Source organism: Ictalurus punctatus, chromosome 1, assembly GCF_001660625.3.
Source record: "Ictalurus punctatus breed USDA103 chromosome 1, Coco_2.0, whole genome shotgun sequence".
NCBI lineage: Eukaryota > Metazoa > Chordata > Actinopteri > Siluriformes > Ictaluridae > Ictalurus > Ictalurus punctatus.
In genome coordinates this window covers 13,018,708-13,030,710 of record NC_030416.2, presented here as the reverse complement: position 1 = coordinate 13,030,710, position 12,003 = coordinate 13,018,708, and the positions used below count along the sequence as shown (strand labels likewise).

At 38.7% G+C, this 12,003-nt stretch overlaps 1 protein-coding gene across 4 annotated transcripts in view; it reads right to left on the bottom strand.

Moving 5' to 3' along the window:
- The window catches only part of mtbp (MDM2 binding protein), a 31,369-nt gene extending 19,661 nt beyond the window's left edge, over positions 1 to 11,708 (bottom strand). For 2 of the 4 annotated variants that reach the window (XM_017471090.3, XM_017471082.3), the window contains exons 1-8: positions 11,450 to 11,708; positions 11,189 to 11,272; positions 8,599 to 8,672; positions 6,435 to 6,577; positions 6,287 to 6,345; positions 6,015 to 6,153; positions 5,257 to 5,371; positions 975 to 1,097 (exon numbers count right to left, since the gene is read on the bottom strand). In XM_017471090.3, coding sequence (XP_017326579.1) covers positions 975 to 1,097; positions 5,257 to 5,371; positions 6,015 to 6,153; positions 6,287 to 6,345; positions 6,435 to 6,577; positions 8,599 to 8,672; positions 11,189 to 11,272; positions 11,450 to 11,513 — 801 coding nt within the window. In that variant the 5' untranslated portion in view covers positions 11,514 to 11,708. The remainder of the gene's footprint in view (positions 1 to 974; positions 1,098 to 5,256; positions 5,372 to 6,014; positions 6,154 to 6,286; positions 6,346 to 6,434; positions 6,578 to 8,598; positions 8,673 to 11,188; positions 11,273 to 11,449) is intronic. The other 2 variants (XM_017471074.3, XM_017471071.3) reach the window with 1 other exon arrangement.
- Between the last annotated feature and the right edge of the window lie 295 nt (positions 11,709 to 12,003).

Below are 12,003 nucleotides of genomic sequence, written 5' to 3'. Positions count from 1 at the left end.
CCGAGAGATATATACAGGTTTTAGAGCTACGTGCATTTCCACCCAGATTCCATCCCATCTTTACTTCTGACAGACTCAGCCTTTCTAAGATACTCTTTTTATACCCAATCATGCTACTGACCTGTTGCTAATTAACCTAATTAGCAACACTTACTTTTCCAGCCTTTTGTTGCCCTGTCCCAACTTTTTTGAGACATGTTGTGACCATCAAATTCAAAATGACCTTATTTTTTTTCCCTTAAAATGGTCCTCAGTATAGACATTTGACATGTTTTCCATGTTCTATTGTGAATAATATTATGGGTTTATGAGATTTGCAAAATCGTTGCATTCTGTTTTTATTTACATTTTACACAGCATCCCAACTTTTTTTTTGGGAATTGGGGTTGTATTTAATACATTGCCTTCAATTTCAGCCCTCTATTCTCAGAGGCTTTTTTGAAAGTATAGGTTATGGAGGTTCATTAACTGGTGGACTTGAAAAAAATAAACAAGTACTGTAGCAGAGACAATAAACTTATGAAGGAAATGGAGAGAAAAAAAGAAGAAAAAGAAAAAGAAAAAAAAGAGACAAAAACAGAATGGTCAGAGAAATTACAGGTTTATTCTCTCTGCTTCAAATTCAAAAGGAACTGTTAAAAATGCTAACATGAAGCAGCACATTTCTAATCACTTCCAAACATCTTATTTATATCCATAAACTAATCATTTATGGTTGAGCATTAAAATGCGGCTCACGTCACCATTTAGTAATGTTAGTAGCTAGTTAGTATGTTAGTATCGTATAACATAATTTTCAGCAACTAGACCTTTACAGTCTGTCGATGAAAAAACCTGGGATAAGTATTTGGCCTGAAAAATGTTTACAATTTGTTAATACACACCCATCTGCTACTAAATTCTATTCGACCTTGTTGGCAGTTCGAAAATGTGTTAGGCTTCAGTACTGAACAAGAGAAAGGGAGACCACTTACCTCAGGCTGAATCATGTGGTCTGTAAAGCAGCAGGGGTCTGAGTGTGGGAAGAAAGTGTGGCTCCAGCCACCTCGGATCTGCCATTTCAAACTGAAACCCTCAAACAGCAGCTCAGAGACAAACTGCCGCGCACAGGTGAACACACACACACACACACACACACACACACACAAAAGATTTTCTATACAATACATAATGCTTTATGTTTAAATCAGACATGGTCTGATTTTTCATGCCTTGAATTGCTTTTAGAGAGTAAACTTGGACCATGTTATGATTTTTCCCCCCTTCAGTATTTCTCATGCACTTTAGTATAAATCTAGGACTCACAGCCTGAACTCAGCATCACACAAATTAAAGACTTTCTCTCCGTCCTCAAAAGATCCATTAGTGAAATGGCACTCGCATTACTCACAATTTCGCATTTTTAATGCAAAACTGGAACCGAGTTTGTCTTAACACATAATGTATTTATGTAAAACGTGCACGCATGAAGGCAAAACAGCAACTGCCAACAACCTAAAGCAAATCTCTCACTAGAAACCGAGCGCTGTTCGTGCCATTAAACCACTTAAAATCTTTCATTAAAATCTTTAAGCTTTCTTTTAAATGTCAACGTATCTACACACTAGTGGTGCTGGAGGAAAAAAAAGATTGCATACCATGGTCTACAAACGCCTGAAAGACCGACCTTCAGACCTTTCCTTCATTTCACATATTTTCAAAAGGTTTCCATCATGTTAAACTGTTCTTCTGTATATTTGTGACTGGCAACTGTGACCCGGTACCCTCTGACTGATTTAGAATGCTTTCAAAACTGATCTGGATTTAACAGTCCTTTCAAAATAAGTATTGTTAAATTAGTTGAAAAATGGCACAAAGTCTTGCTTTAAGATTAGCGCTTTTAGAAAAATGCAACAACCTTCAGCATTTTACAGTGGCTTATGGTTTCCCATTTTGAGATGTTTATAATATTAGGAGATACTATAATGTGTTTGCTTAAACAAGCAGAAACTCTGTTGGAATACTGCATGTGTGCATGCCTTATACAGCCCATATATTCTTCCTTGTGGCATGAGACTTCATAATATTAAAACACAATGGTATTAATATAAACCCATGATAGTACTTGTGCAATTAAACACATTAAACACAATAGATACTGAATTTTTATTTGGTAAAAATTCAGCATCTGTTGTTACAGACACCAATTTCGGTTGTGTTATGACTGCCCTCTGGTGGATGAACACTCAACGTAGAGCACAAGGATTTTTCAAATTAACCTTAAAGCGTCATGAAACACTAAAATACATTTTCTGAGATTTTATCAGAGGTGTTCTTATCACACATCATAAAAGACAATCTTTGCATCCGTTAATTTTAATCGTAGCAGAAAACTGGTTAATTTTGAGCTTTTTCCCGCTACTTCCGGGTTTAAAATCTCGTCCTGTCACACGTCACAGGCAGTGACATGGCAATGTACTATAGTACTTTGATGACGTGTCGGTGACTCGTGTGTCATGATCCTGCGTGTTCTTATCCTATGAGAAGATGCTGTCTCTTAATTATTCATGACAGCACATGGTGCTTTCCTACAGATGTAGTAGATGAGAGAGGCGTTCAAATGGGTCGCAGGTGTTCGTTTCAGTGGTGTAAGAGTTTGAGTGTGTTTATTCTGGAGAGCTATGAGAACTGGAGAAAGGTGGACTTCAGACTTGCTCATGAAAGCAGTTTGCGTCTACACGATGATGCGGTACTCAGTCCCGAGGACTTTTCCATCCTTTCAAATGAGGTACGTGTCTAATTTTTAACAGTTTTACTTGCCTTTTGAGCTAATTAAACCGCTTAAAGCTCCACCGGTCGTCGCGTGCAAAACTATACAATGAGAGGCCGTGTTGAAGGGAAGAGCCTTCCCCCTTTTATTCATGAAAAGCTCGAGCCTATTAGCTAGCTACCACTCCAGCACTGCCTCCGAGCAGGCGCTGCCTCCGGTTTTATTGTTTTCCTCCATAGTCACGCCAGGGGCTAATGGTTTAAACAGATAGGGCAGTGCTATCTATTGTGTCTCCATTTAGCCCTGGGGATTCAGGAGGAGAGAAGTCCTCTGCCTCATCTGCAAACTTTGTCACTATCCATCTTTACTGTGAGTGTTCAGAAGGCTCGCCCCCCTCTTCCTCTCCTGCCTTTCCCTGCCACGCCCACTCCCCCTCCCTTCTTCGCACAGCCAACCACGCCCATTTAAGTTGCATTTTTCAAAAACATTTAGAGGTAGACTTGAGCTGAAAGAGAGAGGTTTCATGGCTCTTTAATGAGCTTTGCCAGAGACTGCAAAGCTGCACTGGGCCAAGATTTTTTAGAAGTAACAAAGAGCTCTGACACAACCAGATGTCAGCGAATGACCTTTACCCAACATACATTTATAAAAAAAAAAAATAAAAAAAAAAAAAGTCTACACACCCCTGTTAAAAGGGCAGGTTTTGTGACTTACAAAATTAAGTCAAGAAAGATCATGTGAGAACTTTTCCTACCCTCGCTGTGAAATTACAATATATAAAAGTTAAGTGAAAGACAATCACTTAATTTTAGGGGGGGGGGGGGGGGGGGGGGGTAACAATAACCATACAGTTAAATTATCATACAGCCGTCATCAAGTACATTATTCTGATTAACCCCAAATAAAGATCAGCTGTTTCTGTAGGATTTTCTTCACATGTTCTTGGTTTTATCTGACCGCTGATGCCATGGTCCTCAATGAGCTTACAAAGCCCATACAGGGACTCACTTCAAGAGGTATCAATCATGATAATGACCAAAATATTAGATTTTATTAGATTGAACACCGTGACTGCCATCTTCAACAAATGGAGAAAATGGAGCACCACAGTGACATTACCAAGAACAGGACGTCCCTCCAAAATTCACAAAAGGACAAGACAAAAACTTACAAGGGAGGCTGCCAAGACACCTACGGCAACATTAAAGGAGCTGCAGGAATACCTGCCAAGTACTGATCACTCTCTGCATGTGCATGATGGCTAGACAGAAGCCCTTTCTCCCAAAAACATCCAAGCTCTAACTAAATCACCCCAAACCATGTGGCAAAATGTTGTGGTTTGATGAAACCAATTCTAAAAGGTTTGTTTTGTGGGGGGGATGGGGGGGGTTAGTGCAAAACCTTCAGGTGTCTGCCAGTAAGTTAACTATGAAAAGGAATTTCACCTTTCAGCATGACAATAACCCAAAACGTTCATCCAAATCAACAAAAGAACGGCTTAACCAAATGAAGATCAATGTTTTTGAATGATCTTGCCAGAGCCCAGACATGAATCCAACAAAAAAAAAAAAAAAAAAAAGACAGTGAGGTGACCTGAAGCGGGGCTGTGCACAGGAGATGCCCTTACAATTTGATGGATCTAGAATGTTTTTTACAAGAAAGAGTGGGACAATATTGCCAAAGTCAAGATGCGACTCTCACACACGACTCTTACCCAAAAAAGACTAAGTGGTGTAATAAAATCAAAAGGTGCTTCAACAAGGCATTAGTTTAGGGGTGTGCACACTTATGCAACCACGTTATTGTAACTTTTATTTTTCCTATTTCTCCCTAAAATGTTTGTTTGTTTTTGACCTCATTTTTATATGTTGTAATTTACCATTGAGGGTGGAAAAAATTGATTTAGCTTGGTTTAATTTTTTAATTTACATCACAAAACCCTGCCATTTAAACAGGGGTGTGTAGACTCTTGATATCCACGGTATGCCCAGCACTGCTTGTGATGAATCTTTTAAATAGCCAATAGCGTTTACCTTACCTCACAGCCCAGGCTAAACCGTACGTAAATTATTTCCTTTTTTTTTTCCCTTCTAATGTTGGGGGCGGGACACTTCAGATTCTAGAGAGCATTTGATTGGACAGAAAATGTGATGAGAGGCTGAAGTGCAGAATGAGGTCATCCAAATTATAGACCATATTGGTGGTACAGAGAGACTTTAAACTTTAATTTAGAATGCATAGATCTTCTAAATGTAAACTGTCTCATTGTTTTCAAGCACACTAGCTCACAGGCAACCTTAAGGCTAACATGAGTTCATGGGGACTTGAAGGCCCAGAACATTGGGTCACCTGCTTGTCTACTGAAGTGGACGATGTGAAATCAAAGTAGCAAAGGATAAAAGTGAAGATATGGGAAAGTAGCAGCCAAACATGCACCTATTTATTCTGCAGTCTACCAAGATATCCCAAGAAGCATTTGGACACCGAAACGCAGACGAACATCTTACCTTCTTCTCTCGGATCAGCAGTCCCCCTCTCCAAAGCTCATAGGCATCGATACACGTCTCTACATCAGATGGAGAACACACTCGGCCCGACAGGTACGAGGCTGCTGTACGCCATCTGAACAATAAAGCCTCATTTTATTGACACTCCTGCTCCCGTATACTGTTTCTACTTGTATGTAAAAGAAAAGTATCAATAAATGATACAAATGTAGTTATCAGTGTTATAAATGACAAACTCATTTTTTTTTTGTGGCAAAGTATTAAACTTAATATAACAGACTTCATACAAAAAAAAAAAAAAAGGAAAAAAATAAATAAATAAATAAAAGTGTAGCAGTCTTGGAAAAACCCATCGGTGTGCCTGAATTCTGATTAGAAACACTCCCTATTCAAATTTTAGGGGTAACCAGACTTTAAAAAGCTATAACTTTACTTCTAATTGACATTCAGGCTCGAGAAAACCTGATGAGAAGTGGTTTTCCCCAGGCTGCCGAACAAATAAACAAAAGGCATATTAAGGTTTAGTGATAATTCTGCACAAATATGCAGAAAGGTATTATTTCTGTCTTCTGTGTAAAGTGTAGAAAGACCTGTTTCTGCAAGAGCAGCACCATGTGATCATACTATTATTTGTGCATTGACTATCCCCCCTCCCGCCCACTGCAGAAACGTTTATTCGGTATACACAATCACACGTTTTCAAGGTGATAGCGATGATCCTTAAAGTAAATGTAATCATGGGATTGTGGATCTGTTACCCTGCACTATGCTCTGTGATGATGGTCATCTGTGCAGACTGCCAAGCCTGCATGTGCTTCAGGGAGCCGATCACCGGCAGCAAGTCCTTCGTTCCTACCTCGCCCTCACACAGCAAGATTACATCCAACAGGAACCTTCCTGTGAATTGCAAAACACAGGTTCTGTCATAATAACCTGTTTGACCACCTAATACCATCATTTCCTAAGAACTAATCAGTGCATTCAATCTCTGAAATAATAAACATGGCAATAATTCCGAATTAGTGGTTACCTGGAGGAGGAAGTTTGTCTGCTAACTGATGAAGACATTCCGCCGCATCCTCAAAGAGCCTATGAAGAAAACAGCCAAAGCTTTAAACACCGTTTTAGAATTCTGCAGTGTGTGAAATGGAACGAGAAATGAAATAGCGAGCACACACTCCAGGTGCGAGGTGATCTCGCACAGCTGCCTCAGCTCCTCTTGCTCTTGCAGGGCGCTGGCACAGCTGTCCACAGGAGAAAGCACAGACTCGTCATCATCACTGTGCTGCACACACAGCTCGTCCCACTCGGAGCTACAGAACTGACAGACACAAACAGGTGCAAGATGGTCAACTTGTGTGAGCGTTGCAGCCGGCCAACATTGTGGGTGTGAAAGTACACCAAACTATGGAAACTATGTTGCAACAGCACAATGCAAAAAAAACTCATGCACACACAGGTCAATAGCTTCAGGCAGTATTCACAACAAACATTACAATGAAGAAAAAAAAATATGATATCAGTGACTTTGATTATGGCATGGTTCTTGCTGCCAGAAAGATTGGTTTGAGGATTTCACAAACTGCAGATCTCCTGGGAATTTCACACACAACAGTCGCAGAGTTTACACAGAAAGGTGCGTAAACCAAACAAACAAAAAAATTCATGCGAACAGAGAGTCTGCAAGCTGTAACACCTTGCTGATCAGAGAGCTCTGAAGAGAATGAACAGACAGGTCTCGGCTGACAGGAAGTCTACAGTAACCATCACTCTTTACAACCGTGGTGAGCAGAAAAGCATCTCGGAATGCATGACACATCAACCCTTGCTGTGGATGGGCTACAACAGCAGAAGACCACATCAGGTTCCACTCCTGTCAGCTAAGACCAGGAATCTGAGGCCATCATGGCCAATAAAGAATTCCTACATGTGGCACATCAAATAAAATTTATAAGAAAAAAGAAATGATACATTATTCTTGATACACTTGAAAAGAAATAATCCTCTTAAAGGTGCATTAGTCACAATTAGTCATGATTAAAGCTCTAGTGGTCAAGTAGGTGAAATACAACAACATTGGAACTATTTTCTTTACTCCTTGAACTCGCCTCGCACCCATGTACTCATAGCACGCTCCCAGAATCTACTGTCGTGGCGGCGTTCATTTATAAGGGTGGTGAGAACATTTTATCCTGATAAAACTGCTCGACAGCCAACGTACACCGCTATAAACATGAGAAATCGGTCATACTGATTTTCTGCTCTGAGAATGATCAAGAGTGCTTCCATTGCCATGTTTTCTTTGTAATGAGCTTTTCAGTTGAAAACTACTAACTTAGTTAGCTGCTGCGGATATCCAACACCACATACATATATGAAAGTGGTTCACCAAAAGCGTTGCCTGACCTCGCTCACCAAGTCATAAAAGTTTATTTACTTGATTTATGTAAAGCCAGCCATTCAAACAACTCAAAGCTTTATATATTGCAGATTGCGTCACCCGTCCAGGAAGAATATCAATAATACTGCGCCTAACTTCTTTCCATTTGTCAGTAATATCTTGGAAAACCAGTCTTTATTCTACATTTCTATAAGTTACATATTTTCTGCCCAGAGTAACAGTATCTGGCTGTGCAGCGTGTTTACTGAATTCCTTCATATTTGAAGTCCTATCAGACTTGAGATGTGGGGATGGAAGAGGTCTTCGGCACATGTCTAGAACATGACTGAGAGGAGACAGATGTAAAAACAGATTGACATTTTTCAGAGTTTTCTCAGCCACATAATACACTTGTTCTGCCATTGTGTAAACAATTATTTTTATGTTCTTCATGTTTGCCAAGTTATTTGTATTAGTATTGTATTTATTTATTTTTTTTAAAACACACACCTTTTACACATTAAAATACTGTATATTTCAGTAGTTTCCCTAACCAAATGACAACCATTTCAGTTACACTGCAGTTTCCTTCCATGCAAATGCCTATTCGGTAGCCATTAGTGCAAACTGAAGTAGGAAGGGCACAGCCTTCTGAGGGAACACGCCATAGTCACGATCACTTCAGAATGCACCACAGCCCAATTCAATTTATCCATTTAGTCTTAGAAAACGTAAGCAGACAATGTCAAAGAAAGCCATGATGTTGGATTGTAATCTTATAAGACCACACTCTCATACTGCTTTCCATTCTAAAACATCGCTTAGTGTCCGTAGATATTAGCTGCTTCTAAATACAAACTGTGACCTTAGAATTAAGAATGGATGGGAGTGCCTTATAATACTAAATTACGGGGGGGGGGGGAATTATCAAAAGTCTCGGTTGTATGAGCTGAAAATCTAACCTGTGTTGAGCCACAAGTTGCTTGAATAGCGAAGAACCATTTCGGGAAGGCAGGAGTTCCACTCAGAGAGCAAGCTAAAGAAGGAATCACACAGACAGATAAACGCACTGATAAGGGTGCGAGGGCAGACACAGACAGGCAGGTAACTGCATTACAGTGGCTCTCAAAGTGAGGTATGGCTAGGGGGTCTGTGATTTATTAATTTTTTTTAGTTACAGTGGTGAAAATCACAACCCATTAGAAGTTCTTATATTTAACGAGTTCTAATAATTTTTAACATTTTGACGGGACATTAAATTTAATGGATTTAATCCAATGTTCAAAATCGTAAAGTAGGTCTATAAATAATGCCAATTTGGACCAAAAGCCCTGCGCTGATGGAAAGTACAGAAATGGAAAGCTATAAGGGTTGTTACAGTGTCACTGTTTCAGGATCGGACCTCGCCATTGACTATTTCAAAATACTGATTTCCATTCCATTAGAGGTGGACTGATACCGGATTTTACTGATACCGATAACTAAGTTGGGCGGTACCTGACGATAACACATTATTCAACCGAAAAAATTGATACTGAATGAAAAAAATAAATAAATACTCTCAAAGTAAAATATTGCTGAACTTTATTACAAAAATAAACAGTACTGACTGTACCATGAAAATGTACTGTACTTTTTTAAATGAAATAAATATGTAAATATTAATGTTACCTATTAATAAAGTAAAGCAAATAAGATTTACATCCAAACTGAGCCAAAAAGTAGCAGTCCAAATAACAAAAATAGAGACATCCAAAATGAAACAAAAAAAACACTTCAAATAACAAAATTTGTCAGCGATACTTTTTATTCCACCTCTAGAGGCCGCTCTCGTACTGTATAAAGATTGCGGACCCTTCTCAGCCGCTCCGGCAACAGACGCAACCGGGAAAAACTATCGGTGTGGATTAATTCCAATAAACGATAGTTCCAGCAATCGGTTATGATCAACCGGGAAAACTGATCACTCGGTCGACCTCTACATTCCACCACTCTCTTTTTCAGTTTAGAACGACAATATAATTTGGATTGGACTAGTTTTGCATGGGGAGATGGCATAATGTAAGTATTACCAGAATATCTCTAGGATTTTAGCCCTGTCTATACCAGTCACGTCAGTAATTTTTACGAACTTTCTATAAAATGATTAATACAAAATCCCAGGCAATAATCCTGTCCGAATTGACATGTTAGTAAAGGTTACATTATATCTTGTAGGAAAAGAGGTTTTGTGCACTTTTCCATTGTCTCCCCAATGAAAACAAACCAAAACCAAGCAGCTGAATTTGCAACAAAATATAGGGGAAAAAAAAGAACTTGTCAGAGAGGTGACATCCATGGGTTTTGGGTACAAGATGCGCTTCTAAAAAGGTAAAATATTGAATTAAAATGAGGTGTATGTAGAACAGCACAGCACAGTAATGTAGTGGGAAGCACTGCATCCTCCAGGGTCGTGGGTTTGAGCTTTTTGTATGATCTTCCCGTGTTTGTGTGGGTTTCCTTCTCCGGTTTCCTCCCACTGTGCAAAAATATGCAAGCAGGCCAACTGGTCACACTAAATTGCCCCTAGTCGTGAATGTGTGTGTAAACGGTGCTCTAAGATGGACTTGAATTCTCTCACCTTGTGCTCAGTGTTAAAGGTCGACCGATTGATTTACAAATTGCTAGAACAGGGTAAAAATCCACACCGCTGTCATTATACAGTACAAGAGCGGCCTCTAGAGGTGAAATAAAAACTAATCGGTGATGAATTTTGTTGTGTTATTTGAAGTGTTCATTGTTTTTTTATTTGTTTTGGATGTCTTTTTTTTTTATTTGTTATTTGGAATGTTACTTTTCGGCTCAATTTGAATATATATCTTATTTACTTTATTAACAGGTAAAAAAATTTATTGAATTAAAAAAGTACATTTTCATGGTACAGTGAGTATTGTTTAATTTTGTAATAAAGTTTTTTACTTTGAGTTTTATGTTTCCATTCAGTATCAATTTTAAGAACAATCGGTTTGATTTGATTAAAAAAAAAAAAAAAAAAAAAAAACTTAGTTTTTTCCAACTTAGTTATCAATACCTGTAAAATCCATCAAACTCTACTCAGTGTTGCTGAGTTGTTCTGGAAGAACTGCAAACGTGATCAGGATAAAGGAGTTAGAAAAGATGAAGGAACGAGCACGTGTATACCGAGACGTGTATGAGCGCGTGTACTTGGGTAATCACCCTGTGAAAATTTCAAACCGCAACAACCCTAAAAGCTATTTAAGGCTCTATCAAATAAAATATTATTGTACACATTTAAAATATTCTTGAAATAAGCCTTTACTAACAGTCCCTGTGTAATTTACTAGACATTGTTTTAGCTTTTTTCCCCTCTCTATTAAAAAAAAAGTACCATGATGCTACAACCATCATGGATGATAGACAAACGACAAATAAATATAGAGGAGAATAAGTAAACAAACAAACAAACAAACAAACAAACAAACTTTTAAAAAAACCAACAATGCAACTAACTAACGCCAGGGGGCGCACAACTATAGTATATTAGCTAATTACCTGGAAATGGAGAAAGCCGTGAAGTACTGTTAGTCCTGCAAATATCTTTTAGCTTGTTATACACCTTTCTGGCAGCTTCAATCCCTGAAAAGCAATAGATTTATTGCAGAAAAACAAACTAACTAAATCAGTAACACAAGGTTGTAGCTCATTCACGCGACAAGCAGTTTGCTCTTCATGTTTATCTTCACTTAGCCAGCTTGCCATCACTTGCCTTCTAGCTAGCTAAACAGTGAAGTCTAACTAGTGATAACTTCTTACCGCTGAATGAGCTTTCTTTCTTCGCTTCCTGATTAATTACCACAATAAGAACATATCTATCCATCGCTCGAGCTCATTAACTTCATATAACTCCACTTAACTAATATCACGCGATACAACTCAAACCAAATTTCCCCGCGTTTTACCAAACTCCTGTTCTATTAGGCTGAATCCCAAATGGCGCCCTACTCCCTATATTAAGTGCGCTCTAAGGCGGATAAAACATTGCGCCTGCACACTTTGTAGTAACCTATACAGCACATCTAGAGTTATTTAGGATACGACCTTAGAGACCGCGGCGATGACGCATCTACTTGTGTGTCACTTCAAAATATAATCGGGCAGAAGGGAGGGGAAAAAATGCTTGTCTGTATGGTTATCATGTTTGGACATTTTATCAGATATTAAAAAGTAAACTATTTACAATCGACAAGATTATTCTACATATTAATATACCTAGAACAATCATGCAATCAACTATCGTAAACTCTGCATTTAATAACAGGAACCATTCTTTCTTCGCGGTGATGTTCAGGAAGACAAACAGTGAAACA